Below are 22,162 nucleotides of genomic sequence, written 5' to 3'. Positions count from 1 at the left end.
CGAATCTGATGTTAATCTAATCTTTGCCTTATTAACAACAGATGTTAACTAGCCTTTTCATCAGTGTAGTCCTTTTGACTCTATCATCATAGTGGGGTGGGGGTGGGAGGCAGGGTGGTCTGATTTCCACCTTTCTGCTTTTTGAGCGAAAATCTGGGCCTTCCAGTCAAGAACATGCAGGCCTTAGGAGGCGATATTAGCATCACTGAAGGTGTGTTTTAATGCTTTATGCTAATTTCTTTTGCACATTGGATAATACCCATATATTTAAAAGCTGGCATTGCAAGAGTAAGTTTGGTATTTTACTAAAATGAACTTCACTGGGGAGTAGCCCAAGGTGGCATTCAGTATTACAAGGTAGTGTGCTGGTTTTGATAGAGTTTAGGGAAAAACTGGGCTTTGCTTGTGAAAAATAATTGTCCTACACACACTAGTTTTGGTTATGTACACATACCCAGTAACTGGACAGATAAAGATAGCCATGGGGAGCAGTTAATTCCCATTTCTGTTTTTAATGTAGTCAGTGGCAAGACATGCTAATACTCCCCCACCCCCCCCAGAATGATAATGGTGATATCTCAACCCAAATAAATCTCCATTCTCAAATGGACTGTCTCATTTGATGGAAACAAATTGTCATGGACAGAGAAAGGGGAAGGAATTTAGCAGTGGAGCATGATTCGATCAGTATAACAGATCTCGTTATAATCCAGTATAAAATACCCAGTTTGGCAGGTGGGAGTGTGATTACAGTTTTGAGAAACATACAAAGGGGATTCTACAGTTTCTAGCAGGAGTATGTGTAAAAGGGTTAGGGGCTTTCTTGTGACACCGCTTCAGACCTTAGCCGTGGAGTGAAAGGTTGTGCATGGTGCTGCCCCCTGCAGGAGATGAGCTGTAATCACCTACCCTGGTTAACCCAGGAAATGGATGGGCAACTTGGAATGCCACTTTGGAAAGTCGGCTGATACATGAGTATAAAATAACGTTTATGCAGCCAGGAAATAGAATTGGGACCATGACTTGGCTGAAATGCTAAGTACAGATTGATTGCAATCAGAATGTATAGAGAGGTATGCGGTATTGACATTTGTTAGAAGGTTAAAAAGAAACCCATTATCAGAACTTCCATTTGCCTGGAGAGGAAGTAGAAAGCCTTTGCAAAGCTTTTAGGTGAAGTATAAGAAAATTAATATATACCTCCATAATAGTGTCATTCTTTTACTCATGTAATTTTTTATAAAGAAAGTTTGAAACTATGGGGGGAAAAGCCATGATTATTCAGATGATACAGAGTCAGATTCTATCAAAATATGCTATCCTTTTTTGGGGTGGCAGTGATGATTGAGTAGGGAAGTAGGGTCCCCGGGAACTTTCCCCTCTGGTGTTTGTAATTGATCATCTGTATCCAAGTGGAAGTCCACTATCCAGGCACCGCTGAGAGGGAGACCCCATTTCCAGGGGGTAACTAGACTTTTCTAAAGCCAACAATTCTTTCAGATCTAAGGCAGCTTATAAAGTTGACTACGTCAAAAGTGATTTTAATGCACTTTTTGGTTATAGATAGTGGGAGTAAGGTTCTAAAATGACATATTTGTATGTTGAAGGACTGAATATTTTTAGTGATAAATTTAAGAAAATTTAATAGATGCATCAATTTCAACTATTTTACAGATACTAATTTTTTAAATTGCCTTGATATTTTCTGTTTATAACCTATTTTCATCTTGTAAATACCAACAGAAGGACCTGGTGGGGTAGCCAAGAGAAAAACTAAGGCTAAAGGTATTTTCTGTTTGTCAAATTAGCCTTGAGTGGATCAAGTTTAATGCTTGAAAATGCATGACAGATATTATGTAGATGCCGTTACTAATGCCAAACCTTATTGCTTTTTGGTTTTGGGTGCACCTTTGCGCATAAGTAGTTTTATCAAGACTTCATTTTTAAAGAATTTTCTGCCTCGGGCCTATAATTTTAAGTAATTTCCTTCTCATGTTATCAAAACCTTATAACAGTCTCTAAATTCCACATATTAAGTTTACAGTATACGCATCCTACTTACCTTCCAACCTCTGAACACTTGCTCAGTTTGAATTTTTTAGTTCCTATTGGAAATAAAGATGAATTCATCGGTGATTGATTGCATTTCTCCAAAAGCTCTCATGAGGCTGTCTTAGAGCACAGTAAACAATAAAAGTCAGTGTGATCACATTTGTAGTTTTCAGTAAAATGAAAACTTAGATTTATAATCTGGAGCACTGTGTTATGCTGTTAGAAAATTTGCCGTGTTTGATGTTTTGGTTCATTAAGAATTATAACACCTGTTAACCACTGTGTAGAAGCTAACAGCTTATTATTACAGCCTTATTTTGTATCCCTGTGGTTTTTCTTGTTCACATGTAAATATTTCTGTCCTCCAGGGAAAGGGGCATGGAGGAAGTGCATGCTTTTCTTTATACATCTGTAATATTCTTTCGTGTTCAGGTGCTTGGCACATTGTTTGTAGTTTGACTTTAGTGAAACATTAACAGATGGGATTTTACTACGTGATTTGTATTTTAATTTTAGGATTAGGAAATTTTAGCATTTTAACTTTGGCATCCCACCTGAATCATTCCTGGAAAAAATACAGAATTTTTTTTTTCTGATTTTTATTCTGATACAAATAATTATGGAATAAGTGGCCAATGAAGTGTAAGTTTATTCCTTGATCTAGAGGGGTAAATTAAACATTAGAGGTTTAATATTTTAAAAACCATGTGCAGAATAAGACCTGCCAGCCCTGCACAAGCATAGTGTTCTTGCAGTGGCTTCGTCTGTTACTCTGAGCAGCCCCGAAGGAGAATGAGGACTCGGAGGATGGCTGATGATTTATGAATTCTCTTCTGTATTTTTATAAGGTTTTAATAAGATTGTCAGGAAGAATTGAATAACATTTTGTCCTGTGTGAGTTTTACATGATTTTGATGGGCAGAAACAGCTTCCACATTTTATCACATTAAAGAAATCTTTCTCTTTTTCGTTTCCACTTAAATGCTACATTATACAGCGAACACCTTGCTTCTCTTATGGTTTCCTAGTGAGAGAGCAAGAGAGTGAAATTCAAAGCTTTTGCTAGCAGCACTGTTCAACTGTTATTTACAGCAAGTTGAAAGCAGCGCCTCACACAAGATTTGGAATCACCTGTAAATGTTTGTCTTACTGCTGTCTCCCCCGTGAGCTCGGACAAGATGTATGTTGGCTTGGAGTGGCACTACATAAAATAACAGGAAATATACTTAAAGGAATACTGATTTCATAATGTTGAACATAAGCAGAAAAGAAGTTCTACTTGTCATTTTGAATACCATAGATAACGAATTTAAAATTTCATGCTTGTGTGGAAATTGTATTTTTCTTAACTAAGAAAATGAAATGGTACTTCACTTCTCATTTGTGCATAATATTTTCAAGGAGTGTAAGCACAAGTATTTTAAGGACGTAAAAATTTTTGTTAGAGCTAAAGACTTTTAAATTGTCTTTGTTCAAATACTTGCCCGTTATGGAAAATGCATTCTTATATTGCCAGTGTTCCTTTAATTATGTTGTTACAGCTGTAAAATGTGAGTTCTTAACGCTTTGTGTAAAGTACTGCCTTTATGGATGGACTCATTAACACTGCATGCTAACCTTGTCTTGAGACAAATCATGCCGTATTTCAAGCTGGAAAAATATGATGGCAAGGTCGTAGCATTTCTTTTATAGCTGATACTTTATAGAGATTTGCATCTGTTTTTAGCCAATTTAAAACTAGTGGATGAAAGTCACTTTTTGAACGATCATTTCATGTGTGTGGGGAGGTATAAAAAAAAGACAACACTTTTGCACTAAATTGCTGTCCTATGAATTGAGAGATGCCTTCAATAAACGTTTTTTCCTTTGATTGGAAAACCCGAAAGTTAAAGAACTCACTAAAGAAGAGCTCAAGAAGGAAAAAGAGAAGCCTGGGTCCGGGAAGGGAAGTAAGGATGAAGAGAGAAAAAGGGGGAAGAAGGAAAAAGAGGATGACCGGAAGGACAAGAAAATTGTGGATTCAAATGTTTCCTGGAAAGAGTCTCCTAAGAGTAAAAAGGACAGAGACAAAGAGAAAGTGGGACTCGATAAAGGCACTAAAACCAAGGAAAATAGGAAAAAACCAACCAATGTAAAGGATATTTCTGGTAAAGTGGCACCCAGAGACAAAGATGATAGAAAGAAGGGGAGTTCTGCCAGACACGCACACCCAGCCAAGGGAAATAACCAGAAGAGAAAGAACTGAAGCCCTGACAGCATCGTCCCAAGGATGCACGGTTACATCCTTCGTCCTGATCTGCCGCTGACGGGCGTAGCAAACTTCGGCTTGCTCTGGTTACTTAGTTACATCTGGAAGACGTGTCAGTTAGCCCTTGAATGTATTCACTGGTGCTCAGCAAGTAAATTCTTGGAAATTTAGGTACCTGTCTCATGCTTCTAAATTTAAAAGATGAAGCTTTCAAAATGGATGTAATAGAAATATGATGTAATAATGTTGATTTTTATTAATCTATCGATCATGTGTCTAGATGAATGTATGTGTATAATTTGCATTGTAATGAATTTATTGCTCGGTAATGTTTTCACTGGAGTTAAGACTATTAAAATCTCAAATAGCGTTTATAGGCAGAGTGATGTGTAAGGTTCAGGTACGAGCAATACTCAGGTAGGTAGGAAGTTACCTTCTTTCTCCGTTGCCGGTTGTTTTTCTTCCTTCCTTCTCCTTCCCGCTTTCCTGCCTGCCTTTCTTCCTCACCTACCCTCTTCCTTCTCCACTTCCTTTCTCCATCCCCTTTTCCTTCCTGTCCTCCCAGCTCTTCCCAGGGCACCTCCTCGGCCCTTTGCGGATCTGCGTTTCCCCCTCCCCAGGCCTTTCCCTCTGCTGTCTCTCTCTCCTCTCCTGTCTGTCCTCCTCAGTCTTACCCTTTCACCCCTCTTTTCACCCCTTCATGCCTCCTCACTCCTCTCCCCTCCTCAAGTTGCTTCTTTCCAACCATCCCTCCCCCACCTTTTCCTAATCTCCCAATAAATTCTTAATGTTTACTTTGTTCTGAGAATTCTAGAAACGGTCATGGGTAAAAGAGAATTTTATGTAGAACAGCAGGGTATTTATGATATCTTTACAGACTCAGAATAGTTATAGAAAGGCTTTCCTTATTTCAAACTGGGATATCCTTTCGTTTTATAATCACAGTTTTTCAGTTGTTTTGGTTGAATGGCGTTTATTTTTCACATTTGATGGTATCGAAATTGTTTACCACTTCTAAGGAGTTGCAAATTGGGGGATCTAACTAGAGGTCAGAATTGAGTTCAGAAAACATTTAATAAAGTGAAATTTGAATAAGAAATACATTTCTCCAAATGGTTTGTGCTGTTCTGCATGAAGTCTTAAGTCTCTAATTGTGACTGGTGGTGAAATTCGGTTCTTGAATTTGAGAAGAGCAACCTGATTTGTTGAAACAGAATCAGAGGTGCTGCCCTAAAGATTTTATTTTTTTTTAAAAATGCGTGTTCAACTTTTTTCTATGAAGAGCTTAAAAATAGAGATTTTTGGCCTAATTAAGGATATTTCAAATCAGGAAGGAGTAAGCATTAAGTGTCAAAAGTTTCTAAAAGTATTGTACCCCTCCCCTTTTTAAAATATGTTTGTACCTTTTATGGCTTAAAATCAAACACACATTTAATTGACACAAAGTCCAACTGACATAATAAAATTATACAGCAAGGGGGAAGTCCTAGGGAACACCTAGTCTGATATCTCTAATTCAGTCCTATCATTTTATTGTTTAAAAACTGAGGTCTGAAGAAATTGTCATACATGGTAACTTGGGGTTTCGTATGTTGTTTGGTTGGGATTTGGTTGTTTTTATAGATTGATTACAGGAACACAGTAAACCAAACAGGGAACTCGATGGCTGGTTTGCTTGGCAAATGCAGGGGCACTGCCTTGAGAGGAATAGACCCCAAGTACAGACCTGTAGTGGGAGCTGTTTCTTCCTAGCGCTCTTCTCAACAGATCTTGGCTCTGAGTGTTTCTACTTGACTTGATTCTACTTGGAGGTGAGGAGTGTGGCCCTCAGATAGATCTTCCTCTTTTAGCCATCCTTGTGCAAAGATGCAGTTTTCTGGGACGGCCCTGGGAGGAAAGTCCTGGGAGATCTGGGCTGTCCTGCTTAGGTCTGGCGAGCCTCTGTGATCGCTCCTGTCATTGGGGATGGCTTGGTCTTCCCAGGCAGGCTCCTGTGCACAAAGCTGTGGGTGGGGGCTGAGGGGGTCCCTCTCAAACCGTATGAAGTATTCCTGCAGAAAACGGTTTCTAGGAGGAGCAGAGGGAGGCTCTGACAAGCACTGGAAAGAACAAGAAGCAAAACTGTCTAGCAACTGTATAAAAGTTACAACCTTTTAAAGATAAATCCTTTTTAGAAACACTTTTTTTCCATCAATAAATGCTTACTGTAGGAGGGGAGAAAACCTTGCAGTTAGAGCTTGCTGGATTGATTTTTTTAAATTTATGTACCAAACTTTAAGTGTTGATTTCTGTACAGATAATTTTTTTCCTCCCTTGCAGAAAAGGGCAGAGAATTATAATTACATTTACTGAGGGCATTCTAATAACTTTTACCTTGGTTTTTAAGGACAGTCAATAGCTATGAAGCATAAAGTACACAAATACTAAATTCTGAGAAAATGAGTGAAAAAAATTTAGAATAACCCTAATGAGGGTAAGAATATAAATATCTGTTGTTATTTAATAAAGCACTTGGAAATATTTTAGTTCTATCACTGAGTTTTCCTTTGAATATCAGCTCAAGAATTGAATTGAAACATCTTTCCTAAAACATTAAAAATATTTCAAGAGCTCTTGTGAACTGGCAATCGGCTTATTTTCTTGCTTTCTTTTTTCCTTCCTTCCATTTCTTTAGTAAACAAGGCTTCAACTGAATTTTATTGAAGTTGAGGTCACTTATCCAACTCTGTTGGCGCTTACTGTCCACCTAAACAAGCTTAGTGCAAGGTACTTCTGATCATGATTAATGGGTTAAAATTATGCTCGCTTTCTCATTTTTACTCACTTTTCTATTCACTGTGTAGTTATTTCTATATTCTGCTGCTTCATATTGTTATGTAAGGATAATTAAAACCAGAAAGGTCACCCTTTTAAAATAAGTCAACTAAAAAACAAGGACAAAAATTTCATAATACGAAGTAGTTGGGAGTCAGAAAATCCTAAAGAGTGAAAATTAAATACTAAGAATGTAAATTGATTTTGTTATTATCACTAACAAATTATTTAAGTTTCACTAAGAAATGATACACAGAATTCTAAAAAATGACGTTATTGGCATAGTTGTCCTTAAATTTTTTTATGGCAGTATTTCCCATGTGAGTAGCAGTCATTGTAAAGACAGTTTTATAGAAATATTTGGGGCCCTGTCAGTTTTTTCAGGAATCTTTTATCCTTTCATATTCAAAATACTTTCTTTGGAAGCACTTTATCATCCCTGAATTTTTTTCCCTTCCGTTGCTGTGATGTGTGACATCTGTGTTTCATTTGTTAATGGCTTTGTTTGTGAATCACAGTTATTTCTAGCATCACTTGTGATCAACTGTTTGAAATCTAATTTTTTTTTTTTTTTACAAGATTTTCAGTTTTGCTTTATGGATAATTGGCATTGTGTATAGATGGCCCCATGACATCTCAAAATGAGGGAGAGACTGGTAAAGAAATTGACATAAATCTGTTAGTGTGAAAGTTTGAGTTAATCCCAGGGGTTAATTCTGCAAGTGACTGGTTCACAGAGACTGTTCTGTAGTGTTAAGGCCTGTTGAGTCACACAGCTTTGTAAGTTCAGAGTTCTCATAATTATTATTTGGGTAATAAGGGCTCCCTCTATATACTTCCATTAGGAAACAAAGACATTTTAATGATTTAAGTTAACTGAAATGTCATTGTCCGTGAAACAGGTTAGTGGTGTATGCTGTGTCTCCCCCATTCCTTCTGTTAACGCCTGTTGGTGGCAGTTCTCTGGATTGATCGCTCAGATTAGTTCACTGTAAAATGCGTCTTGGAAAGGCTGGTTTTCCTCACTTTTCCCTCAAGGTGGTTGTGAGAACAGCTGGTGTTGCCTGTGCATGAGGGGCTGGTACATTGTTGGCACTCAAATGGTAAAAGTCTACCAAGTTGTTTCAGTCATTAAAAATCTGGAAACCCTGGGGCTGTGATTCCCACTCCTACTTTTATCAACATTTTATGAGACAAATATTCAAGTCCTTTGTCCTCTGAAACTAATGTATCTTTGTGAAACAGGTGTGCTGGGCCCTGCTTTGTTCTGCAGAGATCACTGAGGGGGCAAAAACGAGTAACTCTAACGGTGGCATGTGTGTAGAGCCACAGGAATGCTTAGTTATTTAAAGGGTACTGCTACCACAGGGAAACCGAAGCTGTGAACTACAAAGGCCAGAAAAGTTATGGAGAAATAACGTGTCGTCTTAAGTATATGGTATAAATGAGAACTTTCACACCCAGTCTAATTGTGGAAAACTCATTCATAAGTTTGCTTTGTAGTCAGGACACGTTTTTCCACAGAAGCGATTTTATGGTCTTCAGAGCTTTCTACTCCAGTCTACAAAAACCTACTTAATTCCTAATTTTCAGTTTTGTTAAGTCTTGGTGTAACTGTTTCTATCAAAGAGGCATTCCTCATTCTTCCTCAGAATATTAGGAACACGTTTAGTTTTACTTCGAAGTATTTTCCGTAATTCTTTCGGTTATCTGTGTGAATCCAATTCAAATTAGCTTATGTGGACAAAAAACACTGACTGGCTCACATAACGGTGCAGACCAGGGGCAGCTGTGGCTTTTGTCCTTTGGTTGTGCGAGACCTGGATGCCCAGACAGTGGCCTGGGCCTCTCTCTCCATCTTTGGACTCTCTCCGGAGCTGGGCTTCCTTCTCAGGCAGCCTGCCTGGGGTCGAGGCCCCTGTGCTCACATTTACCCCTGTTCCTTACAGGGTCGGGGTATGGGCTGACAGAGCTGTGATCCCAAGACCGTGGGCATGTGAGTGCTGGCCTGAAAACAGTGGGGTGATGGGAAACCAGTTCCTCAATGAAAGTCAGTGTGCTTCTACCAGGAGAAGGGGGAATGGGTGCAGGGCAGACCACACAGTGAATATTTATACCTGTACTTCATCTGCACCCGATGCAGGCAGTTTATGGAATTATTTTCCGCTTTTCCTCTCCTCTCCCCAGGCCTCCTCGTGCTGCTGCCCAAATGTGAAGGGTTGGATGGGCTGAACCTGAATGGGTGTCTCAGAGTTAGAGCCTTGGGAACGGAGAGAACTCAGCAATAACCTTAGGCAGTTAGAGGAATACAAGAGAATATTGCCGTATGATAAATGCTACCATTTAGTTATCAGGTGAACTAGGCTTATTTTGTTGTTAAGCTCCTTATGTATTCCCCTGGTTCTATTTAAAGAGAAAGTTTTTGTTCTTAGGAAACTGAAGGCTGAGTATTACATAGCAGACCCACAAGGCTTATTCTCATGAAAACCTTGTTTGGGGTACTTGGAAAAAAATCCTCAGTAACCATCGGTAGTCTCATGTCCTACCTCCTCCATTTGCCTGAGGATGAAACCACCTTAAGTAGTTGTCTATTACTAGTTTGGGGTGTCATTTTTACATAGAAATCAGTGTCTGCAAAAGCTTCCATTTTGTAAGCCCTGCCGAGCAGAACATCTTCTATTTTTCATGGTTCTCATTTCATACCTCATTTGATTTCATTTTTTGTATGTATTCATCAGTCTTTATTAGGATCTGTACATCGTGGAGGTCTGTCTGTCACTTCTCCCTTGCCTCAAACATTTCCTCTCTTGTATCCTAAGAGATCAGAGGAAGGCATATACTTAAAGTGTCTGTGTTGTTTTTTTTCATGGTGAAATAAGACCCCACATGCTGTGTCATTTCTATTTCCCATTTACTGATTCGTGGGAGAGATATTCAGAGTATCTGCAGTGTGCTGGGGCTGTTCTGGGGATACCGTCCCTACAATGAGATGCTATGAGATAAACAAGGGACGGGGGGAAAATACACTGGACTGTTGCTAGCACTGCCCACTTCCCCTCTGCCTACACTGCACTCCCAGTCTGGGCTGGGCTGCCTTCTGCCTCTTGCAGGATCCTCCTGAGTCGTCACATCTGCACTCACTCCTCTGATCCTCGCAGGTGGGTGGACTGTGTACCTTCCAGTTACCATGCTCATCACTTTGCTTCATTCTTGGACTTTGCTGCCAGGCTATGATTTTTATTCAGTGCTTATCATAGTGACAGACAATAGTAGGCATTCAATGTATGTGTATTGAATGCCCAACATATAAAACAGATATTTAAAAAATATTTCGGGATCTGTATGCAATTAATAATATTACAAAGGGGGAAATTTTTTTTTAAAGAAAAGCCCAGAAGTTTCTTAAGTACTTGTTTTAACCACCTTATAAACTGCCTTTAACTGTGTTCATGTTGTTGCGTGTACGTGTGCAGGGAGCGGGGTTAATTTGTTCCTTTGGAGGAAATAAAGGAAATAATTAACTGATGGAAAAAATGTATGTTTGCTGGGTTTAAATGACCTTACTTAATTCTGAAAACCTTGCTAAGGAGGTACTGTTGTGTCTGCTTTGTGTGCTCGTGGGGACCAGAGTTGCAGCAGTGGTAACGTGCTGAAGGCGAGATTCCGATGGAACCCAAAGGCAGCCCTCTTGGTTCCCGTACCTGAGCGCCGACTCACGATCTCACGTTGCAAGACGTTAAACTGAGTCCACTCCACTCCAGCCTTTATGGAGTCCCTTTGTTGGTCCCCAAAACCACGCTCTTGGGAGCTTTTTGGCAGTATTTAATTCTTTTGAGATTTATGCCATCCTCTTCCTGAAATCTGTCTGTCTATCTTGGGTCGTGTAAAGATCTTTTGAGTCTGGAATGGCTCGTATTGTGCATCAAGGAGCAGCTCTTCTGGTTCCTGGCAGTCTCAGGAGCTGTCGGGCTGCTCCTGGGTATCTGCTGACATTGTATGTGCTGATTTTACAAGCCAAGAACAACTGCGAGCGTTAGCGTGGCCAGTTAGGATGTGTGCCTTTCTGGCTTATTGATTTCCAGAATATTTCTCAAGTTTCATGTACCTGTTAGGGATATTCTTGGGGTAGGTTGATTTATGCTGTTAGACCGCTTGCATTTGAGGCAGTCAGTAGCAGTCCTGAGCTCTTCCCCTGCATGAACAGCAGCAGCTGGAGTAACCTGGATGGGTAAGATAAAAATTGTATTCCTCTGTACGCCCCTAAATTAGTAAACCAGAGACTGATAAGCTAGTTTTTAAATATGCCTTAGCTTTTATGAGCTAAGTATGTGACATCTTATGAAGCATAATGCTATGTATAATCCTTACTTCCCCAGATTTTGTGGAGGAAGCAGATTGTATATAATTCTTAGGAAAGGTGAATCCTTTACCCTCACTCAGTAAAGTCCTCCTCCGTGATCGGGGGTCCAGGACCTTCCTGAGTCTCAGGCCCGTGCTCTCCAGCTGCGCTGGCCACCTGGCCCCTCCGCACTCCAGCACCCTCCCTGCCGAGGAATTTCGTACTTGCTGGTCCAGACCTTAACCAGGAGACTCTTCCCCAGTGTAACCCACACAGCCACACCCCTGATCTCTGTCAGGAACCTGTTCAAGTGAGTCCTTTCCTCATCAGTTTATTGGAAACAGTCCCGCCCCTTTCCCTCAGGGCCTGGTACTCCCTGTCATGGTCTTCCCCATGCCGTCCTTCCTCACCTCATGTACTCTAAATAGTCCCTATTTCTTATCTTTTTAATTGCTCCCTTCCCGCGGGAGGTAGGGCTTTTGTGTGTTGGTTTTCTATAGGACTTCCTTGCATTAGTGAGCGCTAAATGTTTGTTGAATGACTGGCTGCAATATGCAATTTAGTAAGTTTTAATCCATTGTGCATTTATGGGAAGAAAATGCATTTATTCTTTTTCGTGATGATTAGGTGATGTTGGGCAGCAGTGAATGAAGTAAGCTAATCCTGGGCTGAGGTAACTGTCAGACAATCAAATTTGCACAAGAGCTCGTTGCATTTAATTTTTATAACTTACCCCATTTTTAATTAAAGTCGGAGGAAAAACTATACATTTGTTAAATGAAAACATTTAAAAAATTTTCCTAATATATCTCATGTGCCCAAAGAACTAAAAACAAGGTATGTTTTAAGAGAATTAGTTGGTTTTCCAAATCCTACAGGAGCTGTTGTGGTTGACTTGCAACATTCATTCAACCCTAGCTAATTACTGTCAAGCAATTGTCCTCCTGTTGGTCTTGCGAGCTTAGGAGTGGAAGTGGGTTCTGGTTTTGACTACTAAAGCTGAAAGGAAAGATGGCTGGGAGTTTCCAGAGATTTCCTCAAGCCTAATAAGAAAGAAGCAGAGCAAGAGGTGGTCCTTTGCTTCTGGACATCATCTTGTCTGAAACAGGAGCTTGCAGCTGGGGATCCCTGGGTGCCAGCCCCAGGATGAAACCAGCGCGGAGAGCATGTCTGCCTGCCTCTGCACTACTTGTGAAGTTAGATAATAAGTTTCCTTCTTGCCAGTGTGAGTTGGTATTCTGTGACTTGCAGCCCCAGGAACATCAAAACTGATACATACAGGAGAGGGTATAGCTCAGTGGTAGAGTGCCTGCTTAGCATGTACGAGGTCCTGGGTTCAATACCCAGTACCTCCACTAAAAAAAAAAGAAGACTTTGATGAAAACTGATACATTCATTTCATAACCTAATTTTGAATATTTATTTCAGTGCTATATCTTGCCACCATGTGTACCTTATAATAAATCCAAGTTGAAAACCTTTCCTTTGCCTTGTATGTATTTATTTTTCTTGCTTATTTTTTTTTAACTTTTTGCCTAAAGTCTTGTATGAGATGTGGATTTACCACTATTTTCTGGGGAACACTTATCCGTAGCTTCATGAAATAAAATGGATTTGGGTGGCAAAAACTTTTTCGGAAACACCAGGGCAAAAGCTTCCATGTGGGTTATCAAAACAATAACAATTATTCTAGAATGTGTTTTTGCTAAATATTAGAAAGTTTATAAGGGTCTAGGGAAGGAGATGTGTTAATACAATCTTCAGCTTCTTTGAAGTTTACAAAATAGTTTATTTTTGCACTGAATTCTCCTCTGGAAAATAGCTGTTACCTGGTATCAATATTTACAATTTTGCTGCCACTTCAGACGGAAAAGAAAACTGCTCAATGTTTTCTCTTGTGACGTGCTTTTGCTTTCTCCTGTTGTTTTTCACGTTTTAAATTTAGATTTGAGAGACAAATAACTTCCAGGCGATTTAGAGAAAGCTGGTTATTAGGGGCCTTGTAGGCCTGGATATTGGTTTTCAAACACTTTTAGCATCAACTTTTTTTTTTTTCAAACGAAACTTTTCTCGAAATCCAATACGAATGGGATTTTCAGGCAGCTTAAATCTTTATTGTTTGATGGGGAAATATTTTACTGCTTATTGAACCCATGGAGCACAATTTGAAAACCTGCTATAGATGGGACTGGTGAAGAAAGACCCTAGTAATTTTTCTTCCAAACTGAGATATTTTTGAGTGCAGAATAATTGTACCAAGGCAACAGGCATAAACAGACTGTGCGGGCTAACTGCGCTTGCGGTACTGAAATGCTGGGTGCTGCTGGAGCACGGATAAGCGTCTCTTTGGTAAATAGTGGGAGGGACACTGATGCGAGTCCCCCTTCCCTTGTCTACAGCCCACCCTAGTGCAGCTCAGGAGCCTGGCCCTACAGGCAACCTGCAGCCTTTAAAGAGCAGAGTAGCCCCACCCTTGGGTGCACTCCGCCCTTCAGCATATGATCACTGAGCACCTGCTATGTGCCAGGTGTTTTCTGAGGTGCTGAGAGTGCAAAGATAAATGGCTTGATTCTGAACGCTCTCAAGGTTTACCCCATTCATTCAGCAACCCTTGGCAATGAGAAGGTCTGTACCTGTTAGACTAACAGTTGAGAGGTAGAAGCATGGGTTGTTTAAATGGAAAAGGGCATGGGGAGTTTTCAGCCCTGAATTTGGAATTTCAAATGTGATGTGTGTTAGTGAGCCTCCACCCCTTACCCCCAGCCACCACCCCCTGAAACTGAACTCCCTTCAGGATCTGTACCTGTTTGTGTAAGTTTCTCTCCGGAATCTACTTTATGGTTGTGAGTAGAAGGCAACTGTATGTGCTGGTGTTTGTTTTTCTAAGGTTAGGTTTTGGGGGTAAGTAGTGTCAGAAGTAAGTAGAGGAAATAGAAATGATGAGCTGGGGTCCTGTGAAGCTCTGTTTCACTGTCTTTTTAGGATTTGGGAAAGTGGGAATGTGTTTTTGTCAATGACAGAAGAAAGAAGAGATAAAGAAAGGGAAATAATAAGGAAAAATATAAAGAACCAAAACAGAAGAGTAAATGACATTGAAATGAGGATTTTCCAGACACATCGGTGTATCTACCATTAAGAGTTGTTTAAAGGTGCTTAAGATTAGAAAAGGCCCCTCAGTTCTGTCCTGACCTTTCACCCCAGCTGCTGATGTGCAGAACATATCCCCTTTAATAGCGACTCTTGGTACAAGATTCTCAGTGGGGTGGTGAGGAGCCCAAGTTTTGGTAAATGGAATAATCATGCCAATTAGTTTAGTTTTATAAATCGTTGTACTCAATTGAGGATGTATTTTAACGTGGTACATATAAAATATCAAAGGACTAAGTACAACAGATTTTAGACTACTTTGCCTTTAAAATAAGCGTTCATGTTCAACCCTGATGTCTTCTTTTCCTTAAGAAGTAAAAAGAAAAACAAAAGAACTTTTTTTCCCCATATCTTTGAGCTTTTATGGAATAATACGATTGCTCACAAGTGTTAACTTTAGAAGACTGTACATAGTGAGTTATGTATTATTTCCTCTCATCTTTAGCTATAGTTCTCAAGAAGAATAATTAATGAAATATAAATCAAAATATGGAGTGCAGACAAATAACAAGAGGAAGTTCCAATGCATCTTAGTTTTCTTGTTGCTGAATTTGGAGCTCAAGGCTTAGAAGTGAATTAGTCACTTACGAACACAAGAGGAGACTGAACTCATACTGAACTTCTGGCAAGTTCAGACATGACTTCTTGTTTTATTTTTTATGACTTCATACTTCAGAGATTTGTGAATATTTAAACAATGGTTACAGTTTTTTAAATGAAAGGATAATTTAGGTGAAGAGATGTTAAAGGCGCAGGTGAAGTTACAGAACAAACTGTTTTCCTCCTTCAGTTTTTAAGCATATCAACATGTTCATGTAGTATAAAGTCTCGGAAACTTTGAATTACTGGCCGTGTTGAAGAAGTGTTTGAGAATATGATTTTACTTGGTTTAATGTGTCGAAAAACAAAAACAAAAACAAAATCTTAAGTTAACTCTGTGAATAAAAATGCAGGCCTTAAAGAAAGATCTGCTCCAAAGCCAACAGTCCCACCAGAAGAGGCCGAGCCGTACCCTTGGCTGGAGGACCAGGTTCTGGAGAGGCCAGGTAAGCCTTCCTCTCATTCTGACCAGAGGCACCTCAGCTGCCAGGTACCCCAGGTAGCAGTTTGCAGAATCATGTTTTTGTTGCACAATATTTATAGAACAGTGAAATACCTTTTCTTCTTGTCTTCTGAAATTTTATAGTTTATTTCTTCCAGTAAAAATTTACATGGGATCGTTTTAATTTTTGAGATCAAGAATCGAAGGCACAGGTGGGTGCTCCTTGCTAAATCCTGGTTAAGAGCATCATGAACTAAATGTTGTTTCTTGATTCCAGTTCCAGGATTACTGTACCACGTTCCATTGAAAATAAAATTAGACACATATTGGACAGTACTTTTGTCCTCATTTGTCGCATTATGTAGTAGAGTAGGTCTCCTGGGTCCCCAGTCTTTAATATGAGTCTCCTGTCTACATCAGAAGACTTCCCAGGCCTCCATGTAATCACCTGTAAGCCTGTGTATATTACATGACTGCACAGATCAATTCAAGTACCTCCTTAGTCACCCAAAGGCCTGTGACTCATAGGATGAAAACCGCTGAAATCTCTGACTAAATTCGTAAATGAAACTTGATTCCATTACAATCATTTCCGATTTATGCTTTGATTTTTATTACAAAGTACTATTTAATTTCTGCACATTTTTCATTTACCCAGTAGTTCTCAAAATTTGGTTTCATCTTGCCACCTATTGGAGATGTTAGGTAATACGCTACATATTTGCTGGCAAGTTAATTACTGGGTCCAAATGGTACTTTGGCTGATCACTGCGTACTGGTGAATCATTTGATTTTCCTTCCTTCCTTTTAACAGAGGTCAATATGTTGCTCTCATTTTTTTGTCATTGCTCAAGTGGCAATCCCAGGAGAATTTTCTGTCTCTTCCATTCCTGTAGAATTGCTCTAATCCTACCAGGGCTAGAGTGAGTCTTCTTTTTAAGCTTTATCATTTAAATGTGTATTTAGATTTAGCACCTCAAATTTCACTTTGAACTAAATTTATAATTTAAAAGAGTCTTGCTTTTCAAAGCCAGTACTTACTCTGTAGTGTTGTACCACTTGCTTCCTTTTTTCATTTTTAATTCTTTGTTAATACTGCTCTTTGCATATTACTGATAAATTAAATTGTCCTCCTAAATCCTTCAGTCTGTTACCCACTCACACTTCCGGACACCTTCTGGGAGTGGGCACCCAACCCTGCCCATCCCAGCCCTCACACCAGCCGGGGGCCCTTCTCCTCGCTGTCAAGGGGGAGAGGGGTTGAGCACGTACTCTGCCGGCTAGTGAGCTCGTCTTCCACATTTATCCGTATTTCCCAGTACTTCCTTTTCTGAAAGCTCTGCCCTTCTTTATTCTACCACCAGCATAAATTTTGTTAACTAGAAACTGAAATGATTTTGCTCTGAGTGAGGTTTGTTTGTCTTTTTTAAAGAAAAATCTGAACCCAAATTAGTTTCCTATTTTTTGTAGCTTACGGAGAAGCCTTTTAGCATTTCTATCTGCTGTCAAAATAAAGCCAATTTAAAATATCTACTATATTTGCCAACATTGGGGGAAAAAGGGGCTATACTGAGATGAAAAAGGTGCAGAGTTGATATTAGTCAAATATATTCATTTTAATGTGTATATGTGGATACTGTATTTCATGTTCTACACTAATGTCTAAATTTTTTCTACTTAGTTATGTTCTGTAATTATTTTAGGGCCTCAGAATATTGAAGATGAAGTACAAGAACAAATTCAGTCACTTCTCCATGAAACAGTATACACAGAACATGGTATGAATTAAAATCTATTTTTTCACACATTACCAAAATAATGGTTAGTTACATAAAATGACTTAGACGTTACTTTAAAATTTAAATGATAATTGAGTGTCCAGGGTTTTTTTAAAGTTATTAGAGGACAAGTATTTCTAAAGCAGCGCCACAGTCGTTTTACCCCATTTTCTTGTTAAGAGAACAAACAAATCGAGACTAATAACACATCAAGAACTGATGGCAGCACCAGAGGAGGGAGAGAGAACAGAACCAGGCGAGCTGTCACAGGCGCTCCGGGAGCTATCGTCAGCCCTCAGATTTTACTGAATGCTTGGGTGGCCACCAAAGCAAAAAGGAGACACTTTTAATTATGTCGGTGGCGTTACTAGAGAAGAAGTAAACATGCTGTTTACTTAGAGAACGTAACGCCTTTTCCCAGCTCTCACGTCTAAAAACTTTCTTATGTGAAGTTCTGTACAGAGAATGTGAAATGATACTGGAGAAACCAGTGCTTGAAGATTTTATGAGGCTGTTTCCTTGAAGCATCCCTTGATAAAAGCAGAGAGTATAACCCCAAAATGTAACTCTCAGAAGGATTTTGAAGAGGGCAGAACACATGGTGTTCTGATGCCTTCAGGGGTTTGGTGTGAGCTGAAAGTGATCCTAAAGGAAAAAGCCAAAAAAAGTTTCCTAAAAGCAAACAAAATGCCCTATCATTTAAGTCGGGCTTTAGCCGGCCTGCTAAGCTGTCTTATTCAGTCTTAGGTTAGGGGTTAAGTGAAGAGCGTCATGCCTAACTCCTCTGCTCCACTGGGGAGACGAGCTTCGGCTGAGTCGTAGGTTTTTACTGTTGGTTGCTAGGGGCCTGGGAGCCTGTGTCCATTTGTTAGTTACCAGTTTATTCTCAGCTAGAAACACTACTTCACCGGAGTGTGTATCTGCCTGTCTGAGCACAGGCTTTTTCTTCCTACCCTTTTAAGAAAGTTTTCATTTTAACCTAACGCAAGAATGATGCAGTCTAGATACGGAAGTGATCTCAGTATGATGAGGTAAGGACGGTGGTGGTGAAACGCCAGGGCGCTCTGTGGGGCTTGCTCAGTCTTTGGGGTTAGGGGAGGCTTCCTGGAGGAAATGGTGCTTTGGTTTAGGAGCTGGAGGATGGTGTAGCGCCTTGCCAGGCAGATGTCAGCGAGATGTTTTCAACGGAGGCATGGCGCGTGTGAAAGTTCAGAGGTCAAAGAGGCTTGACGTGGTTCCGGCCGGCTGGCATGTGAAACACACAGGCGGAGAGACACGAGGGGTGGATATTTTTGCTTGATTCTAAGCGTGTGCGGGAGCGTTGGGTGTTCTGTCTGCAGCACGGGAAGTGAGTCAGAGGGAATGCTAGCAGGGAGATCGGATCGGGGTTGTGCTGGTGACCCAAGTGAGTCCAGATGCTGGTCAAACCAAATTTCACCCGAGGTGGCGAGCGAGGGAGGTAGAGGGTATGCCAGACCTTTAGGCGGGTGGGTGCAGGAGGCCCGAGGAGGGAGAAATCCTCCAGCACCTGTGCTCCGAGGACCTCTTTCTTTATCAAGGCTTTCTCCCTAGGAAAGTCACAGGCCGTGGCTTTAAGCATTATTTGCATTGCTTCCGAACATATATCTACAGCCCTGATCTGTCATCTGAGCTCTTGTTTTTATCTAACTGCATGTTCTTATTTCTATTTGCATATTCTGTGGGTATCTCAACTTAAGAGGTTCCTAAAACTGAATTCTTGCTTCCACCACATCTCACAGCTCCCCCTTCCCCCCTCCAGAAATGTTTTACCCTATTCCAGCCTTCTGCATTTCACCTCCCTCTCACTTCGTTGCTAAAGGCAAACATCTGGGAGTTTTCCCTGTTTCTCTCTCTTCTCCCCTCCTATGTCATCTACCAGCAGTTCCCTTCAGCTTTGCCTCTAACACGTATTTTGACTTCTGCCACCATCCCCTCTTCTCACAACCACTGCAGTGGCACCCAGGTGGATCCCTGTTTCCATCTTTGTTCCTCAATACCCCATGTTTGATGTGGCCCAGCTCACTGTGCCTAATCTGGGCCCAGTCTCTCTCCCCTTGGTCACTTTTCTCTAGCCCAACTGGCCTTCTCTCTTTCCCATGCACTTGCCAAGCCTGTCCCTGCCATGGGGGCCTTTGTGATATCTTCTGTTAGTGTTTGCGTGTGTACATGTGTGTGTCCCCATTTTCACATTTTATCAGCCCAAACTTGGCCTCCTTGACACCATCTCTGAAGTAGACTCTGTCCCTGTCATTCTGGATTTCACTGTAAGGTTGAGGTCCTGCCATTGAATTTATTAGCAGTGTGGCTTTAGCAAAGTTTCTCGAGTCCCTCATCCTTCAAAGAGGCTACCCCATAGGGTTGGTGCAGCGGGTGCAGAGGGTGTGACAGTGCCTCCAGTGGGGTCTAGTAAGCTCCCAGGTACCTGTTCTCGTACCAGACAGTAGAGACTCAGATGGTGCACGGTACTTGGTTTGTTTTCCTACTGAAAACAGGGACTTCCATTGAATTGATGGCCGAGATGGCTCAGTCTGGCTCACATACAAACTGTCAGATTTCACTGAATAAATGAGAGTAAGGAAAAAGAATCATGGCAAGAAGAAAAAGAGTAATAAAATTAGTGATAGGAGTTAGAATTGGTGATTTGTTTGCTGAGAAGCAGGAAATCTGAAATGAGGAGAAACAAGATAGCAGACTGATGAGAGGACAGGAAACAAATACTGTCAACATAAAAGGGTCTGACAGTCCAGTAACACCTGGGGGCGTCACTGGGCCACCCCAGAAGTAAAGTGACTAAGGACCCCATCCTGCAGTTTGCGGGGAGAGTTCAGAAGAAGTAGAAATAGTAATATTATTGCTAGGATGATGATGGCGGTGGTAAAAATATTAACAACAGCAGCAGCGCAACAGCAATAGAACCTAAATACTTATTATGGGCTAGGCATTTTCCTAAGTGCATCAGTCGTCACGATAATTCTGTGAGTAGGTACTCTTATTATTTCTTTTTTATGGAGCGAGAGCTTAGACACAGAGTAGTTAAGTAACTCACCCAGGGTCACACAGCTGTTGTGGAAGCACCTAAATCTGGAGTCAGATATTCCAGACCCCACACTCCTAACTCGATGCTGCACTGCACAGCTGAGTCTAGTTTGCTTGAGTTCCCTGGTTAGAGTGTTACACCCAGGGCAGCCTCTGATCGAGGCCGTGTCAAGTTACTACTGGGAGAATGTTTTGCACCACAATGACAAGCTAACCCGTATTGCAGTGGAGTAAGGTAGCGTGTCCAACAGCTACACAAAAGGAGCAGAGCAGTTCAGTATATCGTGAAAGTCTCAGGAGAGAAAATGGGCATCTTTGCGTAACTTAAAGACTAAACCTAGGAAGCTTTAAAGGCAAAGTGGAATGCAGCTGACCCAATGTAGATGACCTGGCAGCTGGTTTGGGGGGGGGGGGCGCTGACGGTTCTTTGTGATAAAACATTTGCATAGTTATTTAAGATTGTTACATGGAATTTTATATCTGTTCTCAATGAAAGGTCACAAGGTGACCTTTTCTCTGACCTCATGATAATTGAAGAGGCAAATATAGTGATAATAATGAATTCACTTACTCACTTATTACGTATTTATTGAGAACTTCCTATGGCCAGTCATGGCCCTACGTGCTGGGCATACGTAGTGACCACAATATATGAGGTCCCTGTCCTTGGTGAGTTTATGTTCTAGTGAGAGCAGACCTGTTTCCCCCTGAGGTGGTCTGGCCCTTGGACAGAGGACAGAGCTCCAGAGTGGGCAGCAGCATGCTCAGTGGCCCAGAGGAGGGACAGGGAACGCCCAGCCGCTGAAGTGGGTATGCGGGAGCCTTTCAGATGGGGCGTGCATGTCTGTGTTGGCTGCCGCCTGGGGTCCTTGCTGTCCACCCGTGTCACTTTGTTCATCATCATTGTTCAAGGAGAGGACCTGCAGCAAGAACAGGATGGACCAGCAGCAGAACTACAGCCAGAAGACGATGTCTTTGTAGGAAGTGATGCGGATGATGGATTTGAGCCCACTGGAGCACTTCATGAAGGTAGAACACAGTATTTTGGTTTCAGAATAAAATACAATAAATAATTTGTAATTTTGGTTATTGAAGTTTTTCTTTAAATACCTTTAAAACCAATATTTCACTTTCATCCAACTTTTTTTTTTTAAGTTGAAACTAAAAACAGGTATCCTCTAGACAGTACGGTTGGTGAATGGCTGCAAGGACTATATTAAAGCACATTACGAGAAAGTAAAGTAGATCCACTTCTCACAATATAGAACATTCTGGGAAACTGTTTTAGAAGCAAGCAGCTCCTAATTCATGAATGAATATATTTCCCAAAGCTTATAGTCATACCTTGATAAACATTCATTCAGAATATACATATGCAATATATAAACATGCCATTTTATGAAAGTGGTAATACTTATTTCATGTTATTTTTTCCAGAAACCGAAGATAGCTACCATGTAGAAGAGACAGGTAAGATTTTAACAGCATGTGTCTGTAAACACTGGAGTTACACCTCAATCTGGGAGTACTCAGGTGTTGAGTCCAAGGGAGGGGCGGGGAAATGCGTGTCCTTGCTCAGACTCACTTTGGCAGGTGCTTGCCGAGTGCGTCGGAGGAGGGTTCACCTGCACGACTGTTTCTGTCTCTCTGTGTCCTTGTCTCATTTTTTGTTGTGTGAATATAGT

The 22,162-nt window shown here is 40.7% G+C and overlaps 1 protein-coding gene across 7 annotated transcripts in view; it reads left to right on the top strand.

Annotated features, from left to right (window-relative positions):
• ASPH (aspartate beta-hydroxylase) overlaps nt 1-22,162 on the top strand; it is a 160,443-nt gene that overhangs the window by 45,938 nt on the left and 92,343 nt on the right. For 5 of the 7 annotated variants that reach the window (XM_064480835.1, XM_064480836.1, XM_064480837.1 and 2 more), the window contains 4 exons: nt 15,554-15,646; nt 17,346-17,420; nt 21,390-21,506; nt 21,915-21,947. In XM_064480835.1, coding sequence (XP_064336905.1) covers nt 15,554-15,646; nt 17,346-17,420; nt 21,390-21,506; nt 21,915-21,947 — 318 coding nt within the window. Of the gene's footprint in view, nt 1-1,743; nt 1,786-3,938; nt 5,538-15,553; nt 15,647-17,345; nt 17,421-21,389; nt 21,507-21,914; nt 21,948-22,162 lie in introns of those variants that run through there. The other 2 variants (XM_064480839.1, XM_064480840.1) reach the window with 2 other exon arrangements.

The sequence above is a fragment of the Camelus dromedarius genome, chromosome 30 (assembly GCF_036321535.1).
Source record: "Camelus dromedarius isolate mCamDro1 chromosome 30, mCamDro1.pat, whole genome shotgun sequence".
In the NCBI taxonomy this organism is placed as follows: Eukaryota; Metazoa; Chordata; class Mammalia; order Artiodactyla; family Camelidae; genus Camelus; species Camelus dromedarius.
The sequence above is the reverse complement of the archived record's forward strand: the minus strand, read 5'-3'. Positions and strand labels throughout refer to the sequence as shown.